The sequence below is a fragment of the Centruroides vittatus genome, unplaced genomic scaffold (assembly GCF_030686945.1).
Source record: "Centruroides vittatus isolate TY-2023 unplaced genomic scaffold, ASM3068694v2 contig_988, whole genome shotgun sequence".
Lineage (NCBI taxonomy): Eukaryota > Metazoa > Arthropoda > Arachnida > Scorpiones > Buthidae > Centruroides > Centruroides vittatus.
This window is the reverse complement of record NW_027122657.1, coordinates 225,139-252,311: the sequence shown is the minus strand read 5'-3', so window position 1 is coordinate 252,311 and position 27,173 is coordinate 225,139. Positions and strand designations below refer to the sequence as shown.

The 27,173-nt window shown below is 32.2% G+C and overlaps 1 protein-coding gene and 1 long non-coding RNA gene across 2 annotated transcripts; one reads left to right on the top strand and one right to left on the bottom strand.

The window, feature by feature from the left end:
• Nucleotides 1–3,975: 3,975 nt before the first annotated feature.
• Nucleotides 3,976–5,015, bottom strand: LOC136986028 (uncharacterized). The gene is made up of 3 exons (XR_010882416.1): nt 4,889–5,015; nt 4,717–4,799; nt 3,976–4,101 (listed from the first exon to the last, which is right to left on the bottom strand). It is a non-coding gene; the product is annotated as an uncharacterized lncRNA (long non-coding RNA).
• A 1,277-nt stretch (nt 5,016–6,292) lies between these two features.
• Nucleotides 6,293–8,869, top strand: LOC136986036 (mucin-2-like). The gene has a single exon (XM_067283484.1). It carries the CDS (start codon nt 6,293–6,295, stop codon nt 8,867–8,869), a length of 2,577 nt encoding a protein of 858 aa, XP_067139585.1.
• Nucleotides 8,870–27,173: the final 18,304 nt, after the last annotated feature.

Sequence of the window (27,173 nt, the reverse complement as noted above, 5' to 3'; positions counted from 1 at the left end):
TCCTGTACAGTTTGAACTATATATTCCACACCATCGTGATCACTTATTACAAAATAGTTATACTAGTCAAAAAAGCGAATTATTGTATATAACCGAAAAATAACACGAAGTTGTTTGAACGTTTCTTAACACTTGAATGCAAACTCATAAAGAAATATTTTATGTTTACAACTGAAAATAGAGTTAATAAAATATTGTATAATGCGAATTAAGAGATAGAGTTATAAGAGAAAAATAAAAATACAAAATCGAAAATACCGTGATATAAAGAAATAACTATAATACGTAGCCGGAAAAAGAAACTATCAAAATTCAAAGAATAAATTATATATTCTATACAACAAGCTTGTACAATAAAACGATTTTATTAAATCGGATTTTTCCCAGAATGAATCAGGAATTTACTTCTATTACATAATATTATACAACTACTATTGTGTAATATTACGTAACAATAATTACATTTGTAACGTTAAATCTCCAATTACTAAACACAAGAACATCAGCAGCACAGGTAGGCTATGTGATTTAAAGATTTTTTTAAAGAAATAATCATATATTACTCTTCAACAATAATGAAATGCACCATCTGTATGATAATTCTTACATTTGTAATAGAGATGTTACTTTTAGTGTCTGCAATAGATAATTATAACATACACGATAGATACAGAAACACTGTAATCAGAGATATTCCTAGACACACAAATGAATACATGAATACTTCTGGCAGACTTCGCTGTAATCAACAATTCTGGATAAATCAGTTTCAGGCACTATATGAAATGGCTTCTAGAATACCACTTTTCAATCTTTTCAATAATATTAGAAGAGAAAGAAATCCTCCGACAAAACCTATTAAAAATTTCGTTAAGAAGAAACGCCCTACTACGACTAAAACGCCAACAACGAAAGTTTTTAAAACTACAACAAGACTCACACCTTCTACAGAAATCAAATTTAGTATTCCAACTACAACAGAAATACCTAAGATTGCTACAACGGAAAAGCAGAAATACTCAACAACAAAGATATCTACAATTACAGAATTGACAAAGTCAACCACAAAAGAGTCATCGACTTCAACTACAACAGAAATGTTGAAGTTGACAACAGAAACACCAATATCTACAATAACAAAAGCATCTACTACGACTACAGTAGATTCTCTCTCATCGACTACAACAGAAATGCCAACATTGACGACAGAAAGGCTTACATCGACTACAACAGAACCATCGACGTCTACAACAGAAAAATCCACTTCTTTCGGAACAGAAACAGCTACTTCCAGTACAGTTGAAATGCTGCCATCGACTAGAGAAACATCTACGACTGCAACGAGAAAAGCTATCACCACAGCAGAAACGTCAACGTCCACATCAACAGAAGAAATCGTTCTGGCCACAACAAAAATAAACACTTTAACTACTACGGATATGTTGAGGTTTCGAAAACTATACCGAGGTCAACAACAACAGAAACGCCCTATTCGTGTACAACAGAAACGCCCTATTCGTGTACAACAGAAACCTCCAAGTCACGTACAACAGAAACCTCCAAGTCGTGTACAACAGACACCTCCAAGTCGTCTACAACAGATACTTCCGAGTCGCGTACAACAGAAACCTCCAAGTAATATACAACAGAAACCGCCAAGCCGTGTACAACAGATACGTTTAAGTCGTGTACAACAGAAACCTCCAAAATCCGTCTATCACTTTCGAAATGGTTAAAGAAAACATAACTAGAATTAAAACACTAGAATATATACTAAACCTTATTGAATTTATTTATAAAAGTAATAATTTTAAAATCCTAACAGATTTTTTATAGACAAAAGAGAGGAATTGCAATGGGATGTTATAAGACCAAAATTGGCAGACATCTACATGATTACGATAGATGAGAAAATATCACATTTTAAAGGTATTTGCTATTATGCAAGATATGTCGATAATATTTTAATAATATACGATTCACAAACAACCACAGCCAAAGAAATTGAGGAATATGCAAATAAACTGGATGGAAACGTAAAATGTACATGTGAAGAGGAAATAAACCAGGAAATTAACTACCTTGATGTTACTATTAAAAAAGAAGGAACGGAATTATATTTCCACAAGTACGAAAAACAATGTAATACCAGAAAAACTAATAAATATAATTCGTATTGCCCTATAGAAATTAAGAAAAATACATTTCTGATGGAACAATAAATAGAACAACGCTTCAGTAAGACATTGAAACAAGGACGAAGAAACTTTTTAAAAACTATTTATTAAATAACTACCCGAAGAATATTGTAAGTGGTGTGATCATTATATAAATTCTAGATGCAATGTTAAGAATCAAAAGACCAATACTTTATATGTTAATTTCCCGTATATAAATCCTTTGAAAAATATAAACCAGAATTTAATAAATTTTCTATTTGTATAGTAGCAAAACAAAAAAAACCAGTTAATGGATATAATTAACATTATAAATAACGATCAAAATATATTAGGAAAACAACTAGAAACTGCAGGAGTCATCTACAAGTTATCAAGTACAGTACATGCCATAGCCTGATACGTTACATAGGAGAAACAGGAAGAAGATTGGAAAAAAGGTTAAAAGAACACGAAACTGCAATCAGTTTAAAACGACAAGAATCACCATGGTACCAGCATTGTAATAGTTTTAATTATAAAATTAATAGAAACGATGTTAAAATATTGCACAAGTCTAAAAATTTGTTAAAAAGAAGAATTATCGAAAATTTCCGTATTAAAAATAATGCAAATGTAATTAATTTAAATACGGGTATGATTGTAGATGCATGCTAGGACGATGTAGTCCAGTATAAAAAGAACAACAGGTGGAGAATAAATGTATCCACTGATGAGGCCTGTTATAAAGGGCGAAATGCAAATGGATTTGTTGAAAATGGAATTTCTTAAGAAAGCTAAAATTATGGTTTGTTATTTGGTTTGTTTGCCTTGGTAGATCACTCGAAGTCGGATACAAAAAGCATATTACTCGGTAATATTCTGGAAATATTTTTAGAGTTTATATTTATATTTGTATTTATATTTTTAAGTATTTTTCCAGGGTGGACATATATACAATATCGGAAACATTACCAACTGTGCTATAGCAGAGTTGGTAGATTACCAGGTTTCTCGACATACAGTTCAAACTTGGCTAGAGGCAGTATTTGCCTCTAGATTGCGCCTCGGTTGACAGAAGAGCTTTGTTTTGCTTTAGATATACTTACTGGTGAAGTCAGATTTCGACCTATAATAATTGTTTTTTTTTTTTTTTTACGTCTATGTAAAAATGCCAGCGTGCTTTGTGCCAGGATGCAAGGCAGGATATAAGTCATCAAACAAGAAGAGACATTTCTACAGTGTTCCTAACGATAAGATTGAAGCGTGGATGCGATACATTCTACGAGACGACAAGATGCTAACAAGTGAATGTTACAAAAATTTTTTGGTAAATTCTAAAAATAAATAAATTATTTCCAGGTTAAAAACAACCAAAACTATTCTTTCTTATCCGACTTCGAGCGATTTATTTTAGCAGACAAACAAGTAACGAAATAAATACTAAACTTTAATTACCAATAACTTCGTGTTAATTGATTTCACGGATTCCAAATGCATTTCGTTTACAACAAAGCCTCATCAGTGGACATAATGAACTTTAACAATTTCTGTTTCTTTTATGTTAGGTGATTTTTTTTCCCCAGCATGTATCTTCATTCATTCCGGTATTCAGATTTATCATATTTGCATATGCTACAATACAAAAATGTTCTATTATTTTTCTTTTAGAACAATTTTTAACTTTATATAATACTTTTATATTATTTAGTTTACATTATCCACCTGAAATTACAAATTATCATTTATAGAAAAAGAAAACTTATAATGTTAAGTAATAAAATTAAATTATATTTACTCATTTTTAAGTCATTTGAACTTGAAGGTGAAGTGCAAGCCTTTAAGTAGTCATCTATGTCATAGTTTTCTATGGTTAAAATGGCATCTGGGCAGGACATTTCAAATGTGTTAGACTCTGCATTTTCAAATTCTTTATTTAAGTCTTCTACAAATTTAAACTAAAATATACATTTAAAATTTTTAAGATAAATGCTGTGAACATGTATTATGCAAATAGTTAAAATGTATCAATTTATGTTTTAAATGCTTAGCTTTACTCAGTATGACTTCTATATCTATTCAAATAAACTCCGTAAGTTTTTGTTATATTAATTTTTTTTCTCCCAAATAAAAAAAGTACAGTGAACAATTTATTCTCTGCATAAATGGGCAGGATATGAAGAATGTTATTTCATACATAAATGTTTCAATGTACAGTACATTTATCTATTCTATTAAACAAATGTACTTTACTGTTTTAATTAGCAGATACGCAGAAAAAACTTATATTAAAGTTAATATATAATTGATAAATTTTAGTTTTATATTGATAAAAATAATAATAAAGTCTGATATTTTTCTTAAGCAGTAATTAAGGTCAGAGTCAAAGTTAATTTTACATCGTTTGTCTATGTATATATTTTTTTCCTAAAATTAATTTCTACCATACCCTGTATGATATCATCTATTGTGAGATTATTAAATTTTTAATTACTGAAACTATAGAATTAAACATTAATTTCTTAATATTGTCAAGTAAGAGGATATATTTAAAACAAACCTGAATTATTTCCTATATTTGCTTCTCCCAGATTTATGTATTTTTGGGAAGATTCCTTTTCCTCAACAAAATTACTTATTGTGCTTAATAAAATATTTGATAAAGTATTTTTTATTATAAAAATTGAATAAATAGATAATTATTGTATAAATAATCAGATAATATAACTTACTTTATTTGTTCAATGCCTGGTCGTAGAAACGAAAGCATATTAAAATATTCCCATTGATGTCTCTTGCAACCTCCAGAACCACTAGGAAGATTCTCCTCTTTACTTTTTCGTCTATATTGGTCGCTGATAATCTGCTACCTTTTATTCACTAATGATTCTGAAAAATATTTTACATTTACAATCTGAAATATATGTTGACCATTTACAATGTGATAACTTATTAGATATAGTCAATCACGTACTGTACCTTCAACGTTTAGTTTCTTGGAAATCTCTGTCCAAGAATTATTATTTTTTTTAATGTTGTCTATATAATCGGCTCGTCGAATATCATATAACCATGGATATTTTTTCACTTCATTTATTACAGCTTCTGAAAAGTCCGTATTTTCCGCCATTTTCTAGCTTCGACGTAGGTTGGATAAATCCAAACTCTGATTGGCTATAGCTTCGAAGTTCTCATTGGCTGTAGCTCACCGACTGCTCCGACCCTACTACAAATATTTAACTTTTTAAATCTGTCCGACTGGAACGACCAGTCGGTAGGCCGACTGCTGTTGCCATGGCAACACGACTTGGAGTCGGTCCAGTCGGTCATAGTGTGAAACAAATAGCTTTATTGAATTGATGTCGCAGGCCGCAAGTAATTGTCTCGTAGGCCAGTCATCGCCGGTATCTTTGACATGTCTGGTCTGTATAGACCTTGAGCTCTTGTAGTGATTGCAGTGTCCCTAATGGTAACATTTGTCTCTAGTTGATTTTCGCAAGAAGAGAAGATAAGTAGTCGAAAGATCAGATAATCTACCGACTCTGCTAACACTCATTACAAAATAGTTATACTACTGAAGTAGAAACTGCAAATTATTGTATATACCCGAAAGATAACATAAAGTTGTTTTAACGTTTCTTAACAAGTGAATGAAAACTCAAAGAAATATGTTATCTTTATGACTGAAAATAGTATTAATAAAATATTGTATAATGCGAATTCGGAGATAGAGTTATAACAGAAAAATAAAAATACAAAATCGAAAATATCGTGAAATAAAGTAATGACTATATTTAATACGTAGCCGGAAAAAGAAACTATCAAAATTCAAAGAATAAATTATATATTCTATACAACAAGCTTGTACAATAAAACGATTTTATTAAATCGGATTTTTCCCAGAATGAATCAGGAATTTACTTCTATTACGTAATATTATACAACTACTATTGTGTAATATTACGTAACAATAGTTACATTCGTTACGTTAAATCTCGAATTACTAAACACAAGAACATCAGCAGCACAGGTAGGCTATGTGATTTAAAGATTTTTTTAAAGAAATAATCATATATTACTCTTCAACAATAATGAAATGCACCATCTGTTTGATAATTCTTACATTTGTAATAGAGATGTTACTTTTAGTGTCTGCAATAGATAATTATAACATACACGGTAGATACAGAAACACTGTAATCAGAGATGTTCCTATACACACAAATGAATACATGAATACTTCTGGCAGACTTCGCTGTAATCAACAATTCTGGATAAATCAGTTTCAGGCACTATATGAAATGGCTTCTAGAATACCACTTTTTAATCTTTTCAATAATATTAGAAGAGAAAGAAATCCTCCGACAAAACCTATTAAAAATTTCGTTAAGAAGAAACGCCCTACTACGACTAAAACGCCAACAACGAAAGTTTTTAAAACTACAACAAGACTCACACCTTCTACAGAAATCAAAGTTAGTTTTCCAACTACAACAGGAATACCTAAGATTGCTACAACGGAAAAGCAGAAATACACAACAACAAAGTTATCTACAATAACAGAATTGACAAAGTCAACCACAAAAGGGTCGTCGACTTCAACTACAACAGAAATGCCCATTTCAACTACAACAGAAATGCCCATTTCAACTACAACAAAAATGTCGAAGTTGATAACAGAAACACCAATATCCACAGTAACAGAAGCACCTACTACAACAGAGATGTCGAAAGTGACAACAGAAACACCGATATCTACAGTAACAAAAGCATCTACTACAACTACAGTACATTCTCCCTTATCGACTACAACAGAGATGTCTATGTTGACGACAGAAACACCGATATCTACAGTAACAGAAACATCTACCACAACTACAGTATATTCTCCCTCATCGACTGCAACAGAGATGCCGATGTTGACAACAGAAACACCAATATCCACAGTAACAGAAGCACCTACTACAACAGAGATGTCGAAAGTGACAACAGAAACACCGATATCTACAGTAACAAAAGCATCTACTACAACTACAGTACATTCTCCCTTATCGACTACAACAGAGATGTCTATGTTGACGACAGAAACACCGATATCTACAGTAACAGAAACATCTACCACAACTACAGTATATTCTCCCTCATCGACTGCAACAGAGATGCCGATGTTGACAACAGAAACACCAATATCCACAGTAACAGAAGCACCTACTACAACAGAGATGTCGAAAGTGACAACAGAAACACCGATATCTACAGTAACAAAAGCATCTACTACAACTACAGTACATTCTCCCTTATCGACTACAACAGAGATGTCTATGTTGACGACAGAAACACCGATATCTACAGTAACAGAAACATCTACCACAACTACAGTATATTCTCCCTCATCGACTGCAACAGAGATGCCGATGTTGACAACAGAAACACCAATATCCACAGTAACAGAAGCACCTACTACAACAGAGATGTCGAAAGTGACAACAGAAACACCGATATCTACAGTAACAAAAGCATCTACTACAACTACAGTACATTCTCCCTTATCGACTACAACAGAGATGTCTATGTTGACGACAGAAACACCGATATCTACAGTAACAGAAACATCTACCACAACTACAGTATATTCTCCCTCATCGACTGCAACAGAGATGCCGATGTTGACAACAGAAACACCAATATCCACAGTAACAGAAGCACCTACTACAACAGAGATGTCGAAAGTGACAACAGAAACACCGATATCTACAGTAACAAAAGCATCTACTACAACTACAGTACATTCTCCCTTATCGACTACAACAGAGATGTCTATGTTGACGACAGAAACACCGATATCTACAGTAACAGAAACATCTACCACAACTACAGTATATTCTCCCTCATCGACTGCAACAGAGATGCCGATGTTGACAACAGAAACACCAATATCCACAGTAACAGAAGCACCTACTACAACAGAGATGTCGAAAGTGACAACAGAAACACCGATATCTACAGTAACAAAAGCATCTACTACAACTACAGTACATTCTCCCTTATCGACTACAACAGAGATGTCTATGTTGACGACAGAAAGGCTTACATCGACCGCAACAGAACCATCGACGTCTACAACAGAAAAATCCACTTCTTTTGGAACAGAAACAGCTACTTCCAGTATAGTTGAAATGCTGCCATCGACTAGAGAAACATCTACGACTGCAACGAGAAAAGCTATCACCACAGCAGAAACGTCAACGTCCACATCAACAGAAGAAATCGTTCTGGCCACAACAAAAATGAACACTTTAACTACTACGGATATGTTGATGTCTGGAAAACTATACCGAGGTCAACGACAGAATCATTTACTTCCAGTACAACAGAAACGCCCTATTCGTGTACAACAGAAACCTCGAACTCACGTACAACAAAAACCTCTAAGTCGTGTACAACAGACACCTTCACGTTCTGTACAACAGAAACCTCTAAGTCGCGTACAACAGAAACCTCCAAGTCGTGTACAACAGAAACCTGTAAGTCGTGTACAACAGAAACCTCCAAGTCGTCTACAACAGAAACCTCCAAGTCGTCTACAACAGAAACCTCCAAGTCGCGTACAACAGAAACCTCCAAGTCGTGTACAACAGAAACCTCCAAGTCGTCTACAACAGAAACCTCCAAGTCGTCTACAACAGAAACCTCCAAGTCGTGTTCAACAGTAACACCCATCTCAACTATAACAGTTATGATGCCGTCAACTACAACTAAAACCCCAACGATCACTACAACAGAAATGCCTACTTCAACTACAACAGAAAGTCCAACACCGACTACAACCGAAAACTGACGTCCATAATAATAGAAGCATCTACTTCAACTATAACAGAAATGACTAACTAACCTATCACCTGTCTTTGAGCACTTCGTAAAATGGCCGAAAGGAAAAGCATTGAAAGTAAACAGGACGAGCCTTGTATAAACCAATGTAGGATTGTTGTTTTAAACGTACATAATTATTTTAATTGTCAAAATTCAGTATTACCATATTATTAGCATGACAGTATGACAGTTATCCCGTGAACAGTTTAAAATACAAGGTCAATTAAAAAAATTTTGAATTTATGTTTTCCATTTTTGACTCGTTATGCATCGTGGGCACTAATAGGGATTGGGCTGATAGGATGATACAATACAACACATGGGCGATATGCTAAAGGAGATTTTTTTTATTGTATAAACTTTGTACTTCAATAAAGTGAAAACTTTGATAATTTGAGAAACTAATTAAAGCAAATAAATACAAAAAATTAGATAGTTTACTTTCTATGTATGGATATTAGTGTGTGTATGTCCAGGAAGCACGATTTTGTTCACCCTTTTGAAGCTTAAACTCCCGTGTCTTTTGTTGAAAATTTCTGAAACGTTGCAGAGTTGTTTGTATATTAGGGGAATACAAATACATACACATATATATGTATATATATATATATATATGTATTTGTGTGGCGGGCTTGACATCTGAAACGGGTTGTGATACTATCTGTTATGATATATAATTTTAAAAACTTTTCATATTTTTAATTATTATAAAATGGCAAAAATCTTATAATTTTGAGAATAGCGACGGGTTTTATAAAAAAAATTGTAAACGCTAATAACGAGTAAAATCGTTATTTAGTTCAATCTCACTCCAGATACAACAATATGTACTGTATCCTCCTCTATCTCCCACTTTTTTCACCCTTAAAAACCGAAAGTTAATAGTGTCAATTATTCCCCTAATCCACAAACAACTTTGCAACGTGTCAGAAATTTTCAACATATATATATATACATATTCATATTTTTTAAAAATAATGAAGACTTTGAAGCTATCTTACCATAACAATTATTTGACATTTTAATTGATAAATCTCATTTGAACTTTTATATATATATTAATAAAAGTTGTTCATTTCAAAACAACGCGATTATAAAAATAAAGCGAGCTCTGCGGGGACAAAAGAGATAAGTGATACCACGGTGTATACAAAGCGATTTTATAACTAAAAATTTAATTTTTAACACAATAATGATCAGAAACTACATTAGAATGTTCGTCTCAAATATCGTTGGGTTATTTAATGAATTTTGTTATTTTAGTGAGATTTATACTCCCCACTTTTCTGATCGTATATAAAAATAATAATAATAAAAAAAACATGTGTATCTTTCCATCTGTAATTTTTGTGAGTATGAGAAGTAGATTATAGGGTTAACAAAGCGAAATTTTATGAATCGCCTTAACTTTTGAAGAAAAAGGTCAGATAAATAAAAGAGAATGAAAACATCATGAGATTAACATATAGATATTTTACATGCAATTGTATAGAATATATTCAGATTGATAATAAAATCCAAAGATCTATATTGAAAATTAAAGGCCTCAGGCACGCACAGATATATGCTCGATACTCATATTTTAAACGGTGCTCAGAATTTAGTACTTGTTGGAATCACTCGTCTTTTATAATATTGTGTAATAGGATATTGTGTAAGGCTGTAAACATCTATATAGGAGTGCCTTGCAAGTTAATCGTTGTTTAGGGCCTCGCGTAATCTTCAATCTTCATTGCTCGGATTATTCGAGAAAAGAAGTGTAATATACCAGTTTTAACCGTATTTAGTGTAAATTTTAGTTTAAAAATAACATAAAAGATTACAATATTTGAAATTTTGAAATAATTTGATGCGAAATCAAAGGAAATATTTTTATTACAAAGCCAAAGACGTTTACAGAGACAGAATGATCCTGAATACATTTATATTAATCGTCAAACAATCTTCATACAAAGATGATAAATTTTGATACAATTTAACTTTCAAATTGATCCAAGGTCAATCCTGTCGACAGAATATATTCTTTAAGAACTCTCGAATCGATTCAAATTACATTTTACTTTCCAATTACATTATTTTTGTTTTTAATTCAATGAAATTTGGATGAATCCATTTTATTGTTTTTCGTAAATCAATTATTGTCAACTCTCAACGATTCTTAATCATAAAAGATCCTAACCTGAAATCAATAAACAATACTTAACGACGTTTATTAAAGTTTGCAATTTCCTAATGATAATTCCACTTACCATTTCACAATACATTTCATTTAAGACAATTTTCCTCTTGGAAATTCCAGTTACATCAGAAAGTATGAGATATATCCGGTTCAGAAAGTATTTCAGTAATATTCCGTTTGACTTTTTTCTGTACAGTATTAATTCTTTATTTGGATTGAAGAATAAACAAAAATTGGTGCATATTCGAGGATGTAGTGTCAATAATGAATAATCATAAATTAGGAAAGACGAGATAGATAATAAATAGAATATGCGAATGTCTTAATTCGTGAAGTCGTAATTGGAAACTGTCAAATATCGAATAGCCACAATCAATAATGTCAAGCTTTGAAGAGATGCAATCAGGAAATTATCAAAATTTGAGTGACAAAATCAGGAAGGTGATACAATTACAGAAAAATGTTACAATTTATAGGTCACAATCAAGAAAAAAGTCAAATATCTGGAGTCACAATCAGGAAAAATGGCACAAGTTGGCTAGTCACAATTGAGTAAAATCAAATGGCAGTCCCATTTCGAAAGTCAAAATTAATGTATATTTAAAAACGTTTTTGCTTTTTTAATTTAAAAATTTTTAATTTCTAAATTATAAATTCTTTATTTTTTAAGTTTTTCTGTAGTTTTTTACATTTTATGTGTTTTTGTTGTTTTTAAATTTTAAACTTTGTTTGTATTGTTTTAAAAGTACTTTTAAATGTAAAACAAAGAAAAAGAACAAAGAAATATAAAAAGAATAAAATAAAATCAAGAGAAAATATGATTAAATGCAAATAAAGTTAAGAAAACGAAAATGAAAACGAACAAATACGAACAAAGAAATAAACAAACAAAAATCTATGTACATAGAGATGAAAATCTCTAAAAATTCTTCTAAAATCTGTGAAAATAAAATGAAAATAATCAAATTTGTCATCTAAATTATTCCATTATCTAAATAATTTTTAAATAAAAAACTTTATTCTCAACTAAAAAAATATTTATACAGTATAAGATTTCCAAATCTTCAAGTCTGAATACCGGTATTAAATAAGTACTCACTTTTTGAACCTTTGTATCCGGTACTTTTTTACCCTGCAGAAAACAAACGTTTTCTGCCCTGCAAACGAACAAAAGAACAAAAGAAACTGGCTTCCCAATTATTTGAATTATTCTTCGAGGAATATATTCGAAAATTATGTTCGAATTTATTTTAAAGCTAAACGTTACTCGAAGAATAATTCAAATAATTGGGAAGCCAGTTTCTTTTGTTCTTTTGTTCTTTTAACCTGAAGCAGACCTCGAGTGAGGCCGAAAACGTTTGTTTTCTAGAGGGTAAAAAAGTACCGGATACAAAGGTTCAAAGAGTACTTATTTATATAAGAATAAATTGGAAATTAATTGGATAATATCATGTGACATTTATTGTGTATCAATTATATTATTGTTAATTTTATTGTTTTAGAATATGCGTGTACTCGCATTCACATAAACTTACTGAATAATTTAATCTCTACATCCACCTATGCTATTGCTTTCGTTGTGTCACGATACCCCAGCATATAGTGTTGTCGATACATAGAAAAATTATATATATATTCGTATATATATGTCTGATGCCTCAAAACTCTAATAATTCTTTAGTGTCTAAAATTTCCACATGTATTACCCTAAATTACATCAATAATATAATATATTTTTCGAATAAATGTTCCCTGCCTCCATTAACTGCGTATTGATAATACAATATATCGAGGATAGAAATTGCGTTTAATTTATAAACTAGGAGTGGGAAATCTCTTAACTGTCGAGTGTGAAATACGAAAGTATTCCGATTAAACACTTACCAGAGACGAACTCGGAATAAATCGAGCAAATAGATATTATTCTTCATGCGAAGATGGAAGGAAAGAGATCCTTATTCAAACTGGATGTATTCGGTTTCCACTCTCTTCACGCCTTTCCACACTTTCTGCACGGATCTGGATGTGAAAATACATGTATAATTATTTATTAAAAACGTGTATCTGGATTTGAATTTAATCAAAACATATTGATGTTTGATTGCATTTATATTGATTGACTGCAAATGTTATATTATATCAAATTAAGAATAGAAAATTTTGTATTAATTCATTCTTAATGATAATCTTTCAACGATATTTTAAATTCATTTTTTGTATTTCTAAAAACTTTATTTTTCATTTTAATCTTATTTTTTTCGTTTGTTTAGAAATGAAATTAATCTGGCAAATCTCAATATAGCTCCAAAGAATAAATTATGCCATTCTCGTGGAAGCGCGAAGCTTTGAAATCTGTGCACATCTAATACTCAGTACAACTGTTTGTGTTTGAGGTACTTAGGTTTAAGATACACGATTTATTGAGAATTCTGGAGACGAACGAATGATGGAGTTAAATTGAAGAGTGTGTTTGTATATACAGAAACTTACCTCTTGACTGGTTTCCATACTGACTTCAAGAAAGATTTGACTTTTTTCGATTCTTTTCGATCTCCAAATTCACGAATGTTCGAATATTCACGCGAATTTTCCATACAATCCTCGTGTTCCACGAGATCTTTATTCATTTCGATGTTTGTTGAAGGAACCATAATGTTATTATTCAGTCCATGGTCCTCCTCATCTTCAACCAGTCGTTCACTAAACGTAGAAAGAAAGAATTTATAATACAATAAATACATAATTTTGAAATCAAATAAGCAAAACTTCATCAATAAATATTTTAGAAAGTTATAGTAAAATTAATATACTTGGAGAACTTTTCATCTAGCCCCACCCAAAATTTTCTGTGAGATAAGCAAACTATCGCTTAGAGATACACGTTATTAAAGTTATTACTATTTAGTAGAGATATAGAACCTCCTCTTAATCGAATTCAAAGTTGCATGGGAACTCATTATTGTATGTAATTCTTATTGCTGAGATTCTTCGATTTAGCGCAAAACTCGATTTGGTGCTAATTATCAGAGAACAAACAGTGGCATACTACCGAAATTTGATTATATGTAGAAGAGATATGTGCCACTTAACGATGGATCCGCGAAGGAAGTTCTATCGTTTATAATGGAGGCGAAGAATACGTAGCCGCTTGCACTGTACCTTTTCTACGTGTAGATGTATAGACACAATGATAATTATTTATCATTATTGTGTTACATGTAGCATAGGTTCATCGTCTAAGCAAGGACAGTTTTGAAGAATGAGAATAAAGTGCGTCTAAAATGACTAAACTATATCATCAATTGTCATATTGAATACAAGTCATAAAATTATCCTATTCTAAATTAATTGTATTGTTGAGGTCTAAAAACAGAAGAAAATCGGAATGTATGTTGATCCTGTACATACACCCTGTACATACATGTTGTATATTCTATCATCCTGGGAATGATAGAATATACAACATTAATTTAAATAAGTGTACTCTATGACGTTTCCTTAACGGAATATTTCTCAAAATGCATCCCCGTCTTTAAGCGGCTCATATCTGTGCTGTTATCATATAGAGAACAGTGTTACACATAAACAGTAATATAAATTACCTGTTAAAACGATCGCACGAAGTCTGATAAAATGGCAGAATCTTCTTCAGAGCCTGTTTGTAAGCAGGATTAATGTGATTTTCAATGATGGACTTTCCAAATCCGTTTTGTGCGGGTTCATCCTGCTCCAGGAAGCCTTTCTTCTTGCCACGAAATCGAAAATGATCCAAATTGTTTGGATTCACAAATCCCGCACGTCCACTCACTCTCGCCCTGAATATGGAAAGAGAAAATTTTTATAACAAATAAATTCTCTCAGTTTTAAAATCGATTATACAAATATTTGCTAATGAATATTTTTATAAACTTCATAAACAAAATTTCCTATCAAATTGTAAGATAAACGAACCATCACTTGGGGCCTCGTGCTTTTAAATTTATTTAAGAGGAGAAAAAGACCTTCATAAATCATAGCTTACGGTCTCAATAAGGCTAAATATGCTCTCGTTATCTTAATTTAAAACTAGATATTATTTATCAGTTGTTAAGTTTTAATAGGACTATGTCTATTACTGCTAATTTATTGTCGGAACGTAGTGACGACTAATACTTGACTTCGTGCATTCCTTGTCAACAAAATAACTCTGTAATGAGTTGTCCGATCTTGATGAAATTTTCTTGGACGACTCGTCATCACTCAAGGATGAACTGATTAAAATGTCAACTTTCAAAAATGATCCGTTTTTGTAGAACTGGAGATAGGGGTTTTTTCTTCAGTACGGATCATTTTTGAGAGTTGAAATTTTAATCAGTCCGTCCTTGAGTGATGATGAGTCGTCCTAGAAAATTTCATTAAGATCGGACAACTCATTCTAGAGTTATAACGTTGAAAAGGAATGCACGAAATCAAGTGTTAGTCGCTTCCTGCACGCACGTGTAGAAGCGTCATCTAGTGGTCGGAAAATATGACAAGCATTAAAACAGTAATTTTGAAAGGTAAATGTTATCGCTAACTGGATACACAACAATCTTAATATAAAGAATCTTTATAGAAGAATAAGTTAAAAAGTTTTTCTTTTTTTAACTTATTATTCTATAACATGGAGCAGCAGTGATCAATATTGATGGCTTTACGATCCATTCTCTCCTTCGTCTTCCTATCGTTAGTACGAAATTTCGATCTTTAAATGAAGAAGCTGCACAGAAATTCCAGATTGAGATCAAGTCGCTCAAATTCATCATCATCGAAGAAATGTCAATGATTGGTGCAAGAATGCTTTACATGATCGAGAGAAGATTGAGGGAGATAAACCCCGAGAAAGATGAGCCATTTGGTGGATTCTTTCTCTATTTGTTTGGTGATTTTCGTCAGCTTCCTCCTGTTAAAGACACTCCTCTCTGCTCGAGTGTTTTTACAATGTAATGTCCCAACCAGGTCCCTACCTTGTTGGGACATTACATTACATTTGCATTTGATTATTTTGAGAAGTTCATTGAACTTAGTAATTTAGTAATAGTAGCAGAGAGTTCCTTCACAGATGTCTTACAACATCTAGCTTCGGGTGATTTCTCTGATACAGAGCTGAACATTCTGACGACAAGAAATCGAGCCTCTTTATCCAGAGATGAACTTGATCAGTTCCAAACGGCAGTAGAGCTATATCCAACAAACGAGCAAGTTAAACAAAGCAACGAAGACTACTTGCAGTCAACTGGATGCCCTCCTGCTTATATAGCATCTGAAAACATTCCAGATATTGCCCCGCCTTCGTCCAAAGTGACTCAGCTCTTGGTCTCTCCAAGTATTTGTATCTCTCAGTTAATGCCAGAATCATGCTAAGAGTCAACTTATGGGTGCAAGGAGGTCTCGTCAATGGTTCACTAGGAACTATACGCTACATTATACGCTCCTAATGCTCGCCCTCCAGCTCTTCCTCTGTTTATTTTAGTGGAATTCGATAGCTATCAGCGACTTTTCATCTATGGTAATCTGTTTCCAATAATCCTCATAACACGCTTTTCGAACGATGGCAGTATATTGCGATCTCGTAGACAGTTTCCCTTTACCTTAGCATACTCGATGACCATACATAAATCACAGGGATTAACTCTTCCAAAAGTCAAAATAGCTGTCTCTTTTTTCCCTATATCTATCTGTCTTTCCTATGTTACATTGAGCAGAGTGAAAAAAATAACTGACTCAGTATTTTTAAAGAGTTATAATACAGATTGACTCGTAGCGATCTTTAAGTCCAAGAGTCCATAGTGATAGACAGAATTTCGTGAGACGTTGGCATAGCAATTAATGGCTTATCTGACCTTATATTTGTAGCTTTAAATGATCCAATAGAAATCGAATATATTGTTGAGAACAAATGATTTTGTTGTTTTCCCTCATAATCTAGAAAATAAAGGTGCGAGCAGCTTCGTTCCGACTACACGCTGATACAGCGTTACTTAACTAGTTAATTTATAATAGATCAGTCAATCAGTGTGTTATGTGTAGCGAACCAATAAAACTACACATTTCATACAGCTATAAAGGAAAAGCTGAAGAATGCAGGGCTAATGACTTAATTACAGATATATCTATTAAATTAAGTTTATGTAAATAAATAAAAATTTTAATAAACTTTGTGATATTAACGAAGTTAGTTACGATGAAGCCATAAAATAACATCGAAACGTATTCTGTTTATTCCTTTAAGTAACAGTGGCAAGTTATCCTATGGGCAAAAAAGGCAATTTCCTAGGACTTCTACCAACAGGGGGTCCCAAACCAACCTTTTATAAGAAAATGGTTTATCCTCAAAAGTTCCTCCGAAGAAAAATGTCTTCAGTCAACACTAAGTGGGGACTCCTAATTGAAATTTACGTATTAGCCCATGAAGCTGTGAGAACCTGGAATTCGACGAAAAAATGCACGATGTCGTCATACCTATTTGGATGACTGTTGTCCTTTACTACCTGACAACATTTCGATTTACATTTTCTCGACGACGAAAGCGACACTTTCCCGAGACCCTTTCACCCCCTGACGGTTTTCTACCGTTTTAATATCGTAATTAACGGCCAAAGGAGACAGTCGTAGCCAGTTCTTCCCCGATGCAACAAGTCTCCACCCATCCCTATAACGAAAGTCGCCGCCATTTCTTCAGCCGATACCGTTAACTATGTGCCTCCGAAACGGATATACCATCGACTCTGACCCGGAATATTATCCAGAACTTTTCTAATGTTTCTCCTCGTTTATTCAACCTTTCCTGCATCGGGTCTACAAACTACAGGATCTTTCAAACTACAGGTATTTATCTCTATGCGAATCACATGTGAAATCTCTCTCTCGCGAAAAGCGACAGTATCTATACCTAGTTTAGTTCGTTATATTATAACCAGTTAACGAAAATGTATACTATGTGTTCTCCTTTACAAATAAACGTTTATTAGTTGTTAACCTGGTCTCCGCGTGATTTACTTCCAACGCGCCGTCTCTCCGACCTCCTCCGCGCAACTTGCCGTCTCTCAGACCTTCATCCGGAATCCGATCGCCTGCGCACGCGACAGATCGCGTAACCTCACAACAACAACCCTGACATTAAACAAAAATAGCCTTAGTTGCTGTGCGGTGTCTTCTATCCTGACGTAGTCATCGCAGAAGCGATATCGACCCTTCGGCCTAGTGGTGTCAAAGTATAGAGGCGCTTCGCGCATTGTCACAAAGCTATAACACGCAACTGTCAAGTGACAGTAAATATAAAAGCCCTAACTTATATCTTCTTGGCAGGAAGCTCTAAACGGTAACCTGTTGAGTCAAATACAAATGAAGCCTTCCATTTTTAATACCAAAACGATTATAATACAACGAACACAAAAATGTTTAAGTTGAAAACTGATTAAAAACTATCCCAGTCGAAATCTGTACATTTAATTTAATCGATTATAATTTGAACCGAGAAATTTCTCTAAATCTTTTCATTTCTCCAATGAATTTCTAATATGCATAAATAAGAATAAAATGTGAAAAATTTCTTACCCCAAGGGTTGAGGCAAGGGTCGATAAACGCTAGAATCAAAGAACATTTTTCAAAATCTCTCCAAAAATCGCACTCTTAACAATACAAAGAGCAAACAAACGAAAGATCAATTGTTGAGTTTCTTTGTTACGCGTTAATTGGAGAAGATAGAAAATTTTAATATTTAACTTTTGGTCTTATTTATTTATTTATTTTAATTTTCGAATCTGTCGCGTCTCTAGTAATGATTAGTTATTTCCATTTATCAGGGCATCCGAAAAGCCCTACAGACAGCGGTACCCACAACCTATGAAAATGGGGAAGGCACAAAGTATAAAAAGGGGCATCGTACATTATGCACGGTACGCGAAAACTCTGTTCCGGACAAGTCGGCATCGGGAAAACTCGCATTTGATAACTCGGTACATACCACAGCATACAAAATATTTGTCGTAAGGGCTTTCGCTGTAAGAGGCCCTACTGTAATATATGTAAAAATGTTGGCATAATATAATTAAACTAGTTAAGTAATGCTGTATCAGCGTGTAGTCGGAACGAAGCTGCTCGCACCTTTATTTTCTAGATTATGAGGGAAAACAACAAAATCATTTGTTCTCAACAATATATTCGATTTCTATTGGATCATTTAAAGCTACAAATATAAGGTCAGATAAGCCATTAATTGCTATGCCAACGTCTCACGAAATTCTGTCTATCACTATGGACTCTTGGACTTAAAGATCGCTACGAGTCAATCTGTATTATAACTCTTTAAAAATACTGAGTCAGTTATTTTTTTCACTCTGCTCAATGTAACATAGGAAAGACAGATAGATATAGGGAAAAAAGAGACAGCTATTTTGACTTTTGGAAGAGTTAATCCCTGTGATTTATGTATGGTCATCGAGTATGCTAAGGTAAAGGGAAACTGTCTACGAGATCGCAATATACTGCCATCGTTCGAAAAGCGTGTTATGAGGATTATTGGAAACAGATTACCATAGATGAAAAGTCGCTGATAGCTATCGAATTCCACTAAAATAAACAGAGGAAGAGCTGGAGGGCGAGCATTAGGAGCGTATAATGTAGCGTATAGTTCCTAGTGAACCATTGACGAGACCTCCTTGCACCCATAAGTTGACTCTTAGCATGATTCTGGCATTAACTGAGAGATACAAATACTTGGAGAGACCAAGAGCTGAGTCACTTTGGACGAAGGCGGGGCAATATCTGGAATGTTTTCAGATGCTATATAAGCAGGAGGGCATCCAGTTGACTGCAAGTAGTCTTCGTTGCTTTGTTTAACTTGCTCGTTTGTTGGATATAGCTCTACTGCCGTTTGGAACTGATCAAGTTCATCTCTGGATAAAGAGGCTCGATTTCTTGTCGTCAGAATGTTCAGCTCTGTATCAGAGAAATCACCCGAAGCTAGATGTTGTAAGACATCTGTGAAGGAACTCTCTGCTACTATTACTAAATTACTAAGTTCAATGAACTTCTCAAAATAATCAAATGCAAATGTAATGTAATGTCCCAACAAGGTAGGGACCTTGTTGGGACATTACATTGTAAAAACACTCGAGCAGAGAGGAGTGTCTTTAACAGGAGGAAGCTGACGAAAATCACCAAACAAATAGAGAAAGAATCCACCAAATGGCTCATCTTTCTCGGGGTTTATCTCCCTCAATCTTCTCTCGATCATGTAAAGCATTCTTGCACCAATCATTGACATTTCTTCGATGATGATGAATTTGAGCGACTTGATCTCAATCTGGAATTTCTGTGCAGCTTCTTCATTTAAAGATCGAAATTTCGTACTAACGATAGGAAGACGAAGGAGAGAATGGATCGTAAAGCCATCAATATTGATCACTGCTGCTCCATGTTATAGAATAATAAGTTAAAAAAAGAAAACTTTTTAACTTATTCTTCTATAAAGATTCTTTATATTAAGATTGTTGTGTATCCAGTTAGCGATAACATTTACCTTTCAAAATTACTGTTTTAATGCTTGTCATATTTTCCGACCACTAGATGACGCTTCTACACGTGCGTGCAGGAAGCGACTAACACTTGATTTCGTGCATTCCTTGTCAACGTTATAACTCTAGAATGAGTTGTCCGATCTTAATGAAATTTTCTAGGACGACTCATCATCACTCAAGGACGAACTGATTAAAATTTCAACTCTCAAAAATGATCCGTACTGAAGAAAAAACCCCTATCTCCAGTTCTACAAAAACGGATCATTTTTGAAAGTTGACATTTTAATCAGTTCATCCTTGAGTGATGACGAGTCGTCCAAGAAAATTTCATCAAGATCGGACAACTCATTACAGAGTTATTTTGTTGACAAGGAATGCACGAAGTCAAGTATTAGTCGTCACTACGTTCCGACAATTATGATTTAAGTTTTCTTATATAAACTTATATACGAACAACTCTAACATCTAAAATCGAAAATAAACTGTTTTGTATCCGATTTCGTGTTTAAATGCTTATAATCATAAATGAAATATAAATATGGTTTAATATAACTAATTGTTTTAAAATATGAACTAATGTTTTTTATATATAATAAACGTTTTTGAACTGTTTTATTAATGTAATGTGAGATAAGGAGAGGGTCAGGGGTTAATCCCTTCCTGACCATTTAATCTGCACGGGCTGGTAAAGCGCGATCTCGGAGTCGTTGGATGGCTAGGAGGGCAAAACGTGAGTAGAGAAGTCGTCGGTAAGTCGACAGTGTCCTTAGAATGACAGGAGACAGGTTAACAACTAAAACATTTATTGATTGACTAAAACATATACAAACGCTGTTACAAGACTATTCTACTAAGTGCTATGCGATTATATGCGGTTAAATATGACTAAATGTACGGCCTTACAAGTTCTACAAAAAGGCGGCTATGAACTACGCCTAATGCCGTTCTAGGGAGAGAGAGTTCACAAAGTTCTAATAAAACATCTCTTGGTGTGAGATGGAACGATATAACTCTAAGTATGGCGGTCGCCGACGATATGGAAGAGTCACTGAAGGTCTTCTCCGACGGGATTCCGGTCTTAGACATGAAGAATGATAGACACAAATATAGAAACAACTTCCTAGTGCGAGTGCGTTAAGTTTCTGGTTGCGCGAGCTTTTATAGCGTTAGCGTGGGAAAGCAGTCAGTTGTTGACGATGACTTGCACTTCTTGACAGCTAAGTGTCAATTTTCCCACCTAACTGTTGATAGTTAATGGAGACCTCTGCTCCGATTCTCTCCGAGGAGTTTCTTCTAACGGGAGATATCTACAACAATAGCAAAAATTTTGTAAATGATCCCGCTAAAATCCTCGGTCTCACAGTAAAATATGAACGACGTTTTTGATAACACACATACACATTCTCTCTCGCATTTCACACGCTCAGCTCTTATATACACAGTCAAACGCGTGTTAGCGCTCGGATTAAAAGAACAAAAAATAATTTATATGAACTAGTGCTAATTTAATCATTTTAATTACAGAAACTCACTACTCGCCTCAATTCTAACGCCATACTACAATACAATGTCACGCAGTGTCCCTAGCATATATAACTTTTGAGTCAGTATAAATAATAAACATTTGCTTTCAATGTTCACTATTTTACTTATAATTATTTGTAACAATTTAGGATGCAGAAAAAAAATTTAAACATTGATCTTATGATAATTCATTATTCTAAAAACGTGTATGTATAATTTTATGATGATTTAAGTTGCAAATATTTATAGCGCAGAAAGAATCAAACATTATACATGAAAATAAATTTGTTTTAAAAAGAAAGTTTTAAAATTATTTTAATTTTTAAACGTTTGATATTTTGGTGTTTGCACTCTTCACCCACAAGCCTCTTATAAAGCATCATCGCCTTGACGACAGGTGTGTGCCAGGCTGGTGCGGTGGGGTTGTCCCGTCGTTGACAAAAGCACTGGGTCAAACTTGGAGGAAACATGTTTTAAAATCAATCTAAACTCGTCATTTGTATGGATAACCCCTAAACTTCTTTGTTCACCTGGTAAGAATCTTGTGTTGAAGTAGTCAACACAAGATTATTGTAATTTTCCAATCGCCATCTAATCATATTCTGAAGAGTTTCTCTCACGAAATTAGAGAACCCTCATTTTACCAGAAATAGTCTGAGATGTTTGTTTTGCTTATGAGTTTTGCAAAGGCTAACAGTCTCCGTGTACTGGCGCAGGGATAATGAAATTTGTGAAAAATGAAAGTATATTATATTTATTTTTAATATAGTTATACACTAAACAGAAGATAAGATAAAGAGCCTACATCTAAAATAACTATGATAGTTGGATACAGATTCCAAAGGAAAACGATGTCTACGTGCAGTTGGTATAAAAACTTACTATCTATTTCTACGAAGAATATTCCTTAAAGAGATGAAGTATAATGAAGATATTTACGGTAAAACGGAGCTGTTACATGAATTGGAGAAAGAAAGTTATTATAAGGTGTTTTCCTAGACTTAGTTTTCCTACTTTAAACAGCTCAATTCGTAGCTGTATTCAAACTCGTGACATTTTTAAAAATGGAAAACTTATTTTAAGATCTGCAATTAAAGTTTTTAATTGAATTGGTTAATGTCTTGGTTAATTGGTTAATGAGCAATTAAATTTTTTAAAATACATATTAATTAGTTGTTTAATAGCTAGTCTGAATGCAAACTAGCTCAAAACTTCGAAGAATATACACCAAAATTTTGCACCAGTATGTTTTTATAATATATATAACGAATACTGTAAGATAATTTTAGTTTTACTAACACTTTTTAATGGGGCAGCTTTTAAAATATTTTATAAAGTGCTTCTCGTTACCAGCGATCTCGTCTTAAGAAACTCGTTGCTAAATTTTTTTTTTTAAATGCCTAATATTTTGCTTTTAAAATTCTTGATTAAGAATTTATTAAGAAATAATGTTGTCACTTTTTCTATATACTTTACAATTGAAGTTTGAATTGTGTTAATGGGTACTTGAAGTTTAATAAATATAAAACCAATATGAAAACATTATAAACAAGTCGTGTTATTTTGAAGATAATTCGAAAATGTTTCGATAATTAAACGTAAGGAAATATAGAATATATTATACAAATATTTTTATTATGTCGATAACTAAAACTTTGAAAAACACGTTCGTCTGATCTTTCAAAAATCTACGTCATAGTGGTTATATTTTGTGTATAAATTTTAATTATTTTTTCCAATATATAACAACTATAATATTTTTTCCTAATGCGAAATATTAAACACAAGTTAACAACGCCTACGCTGATGTATTTGACTAGACAATGTACAGTACAAGTTAGATAAAAGTATTTAACTTCATTTCACTAAATTTTTCCAAAATTCTTCACTTTTTAATTGTTAAGGTCGAAGAATTCAGTGAAAATATTTAAACTTTTTATTTTATAAACCTTTATCTATTATCTGTAGCATTGAATTTTAATATGTTGTAGTAAATTATCAGAGTATATAAATATTCTTATATATAAAATTTTCAAATAGATTTGAAATTTCTTTATAAAATAAATAAACCCTAAAATCAAAAGTTTTAAAACACAGTCAAAGGAATAGAAAGCTGATGTAAACATCAAATTGTGAGATAATTATTCATTTTTTAAATAATATATATAAAAATTTATTCAATTTCCGTAAAATACTTATTGTTGGGATGTTTCGAATTAAATTTTGTAATACATTTATCAAATTATTTTATTATTTATGATTTTTCTAACGTGTAAGAAAAGAGCTAAATAAAGTATTATTAATTCTAAACAGTAACTCAAAACACGACAAGTTAAACAGTCATAAAAACAATTTTAAATTATAATGAGAATTAATAATCAAATTTCGTTAATTTACTTGTAGTAAGTAATTTTCAGCGCTTTATAGAACAGACGCTAGTTATCAACTAACGGCATCTGTTATATAGCATTTATAATTAGCAGCAATAAAACCATTTTTAAACTTATATAAAGTGCTTTAAATAATAATTTTATTGCTGTTAATTATAAAAAATTTCATAAATCTGAATTCAAAATAAATACTTTTTAAAAGAAATTTCGTTTGTTTGAATTCAAAGACAATGAGTTATTATTATTTTTTGCCATAAATAACAGAAATAACTTCAATTGTGATGTTTGTGACCTATATTCTTATCCTGGTAATTTACGTTATCATTTTTAAAATTTTCCAATTGTGATACTTTAACGAGGTAAAGTTTATTTGGGTTATTTTATACAACACATGTAGTGCTTGTTAACTGAAAAAGTAGATGTAGAGACGACAATGGCGTTGGAAAAATATTTAAGTTATAAGTTTTAAATGTTTATTAAACGATGAGATTATTAATAAATTTGCTGAAATGTTTTTTTCAGTAATTTCGTCGTCAAACTAATGAAAGACCAATTAAATTAAGAATACGAAGAATCCAAAACAAACAGCACAATTTATTAAATTTTCTGTCTATTAAAGAAAATATTTTTTATAAAAACTTGCACATATTTCTATATCATCATTTCTTTTATTTTCTTAATTAAACACTTTTCCTTACTTTTTCTTATAAATAATAAAAAAATATGTAATAAAATTGTGATAATCCGACTTTTCCCATATTTCGATCGTCATACTTGCTCAATAATTGTTATCATCTACTACCTGAGAGAATCTCCTCTTACACTTTCTCGACGGCAAAACTACACATTCATGTGATCTGCTGACCTCTTGGCCGGACGATTTCCAAAGATCCCAACAAAAGAATTTAAAAGAACTGGGGAAGATATATATATATATAATTTATATATGAAATGGCTGCAGTAAGTATCAAATTGTAAAATATTCATAATTTTTTATTTACAGAATGATGTATTCCTTTGACTCTGACTTTAAACTTTTAATTTGGAAGTTGAGTTTTATTTTTTTTGATCGAGAAATTTAAAAACTTTGAAATTTTAAATTAACTATAGACACTAATAACTTACTACAATATATTAAGAATCAGACCCATTCGCAGGTCTATGGCCTTTAAAAAATACGTATTGTGACCCTGAAGCGAATTGAAAATAATATATTAAACTAAACAAAGTATTCGAAAATTCATTGTAAAGAGACGCGTACCACCTCTCAGCCCAAAGTAATTTGCTCCATTTACCTCCTGTCTGACGTCACTTTTCAGAATTCTCGTATATTAAATTACACTTCAAATAATAAACAAAGACATAAAATAAAAATTTTAAATATTTTCTGTAAGATCTTTCGCGTTAACAATTAGAAAGCGATGAATTTTTGAAAAAGTAAAAACTAATATTAAATTAAACTTGAATATTTTTCTACAACTCCTACATTGTCTAGTCGAATGCATCATCGTAGGCGTTATTAACGTGTTTAATATTCTACATCGAGGAAAAATATCGTCTATATTTTGGAAAAATAATGAATATTTGGTAATTTAAGTCACCATAACCACCATAATATAGAGCAGCGCTGTCCAACTTATCATAGCCGCGGGCCATATTTTCTTCACCAAACATTTCGGGGGCCAAGAAGGTTGATAAATGAAAAGTCAGTTTATGTTAATTAAAAAAATATTTTATTTATACTAAAAAGAAAACTTTAAAATATTCGTAATATATTAATGAGAACATTGTGGCCGTAATTTTCACATAGTAAAATAATTTTAATATTAATAATAATAATTTAGTAACATAAATTTATTCATAGTAAAATGTACTCGCGGGCTGTAAAAATAATTTGGCAGGCAGTATACGGCCCGCGGGCCGCCAGTTGGACAGCCCTGATATAGAGTATTGTAACATCAAAGATACTCATTTTTAAAGGTTTTACTTATTCGCATGATAAAAATAATTTATAAAAGTTAACTTTGTAATAACACGAAATGTTATTTTCATTGAGAATTAAACATTTAAGTTATGTCAATTGAGTACATTCGCACTTAACTTTCCAAAATCAAGACATGAAAAATTCAAAATAAATTTATAATTCAATGATGATTAAACTATAGTACACGATAAATCTTGTATAATATAAATTACACTTTCAAGCATTTAATTATCTAAAACATTATCGGATTATCTTTACAATAGTATGACTTGTTGATGTTTTTATATTGGTTTAGAATTAATTTAATAAACCAAATTAAACTTTAGATTCAATTTTATTATTGTATAAAATAGATTTTGGAAGAAAAGTCACCGAATTAGTAAATTAATTATTTAAAATAAAAATGTTAGCCATTTTTAAACAAATAAATAATCAGAAAATGAAGTTGATGTTGTATGTTACACGTGTTGAAAATACGTGCAGCTGGTGTTTTCATACAGGAAAGTATATAAGGGAAGTTCGAACAGACC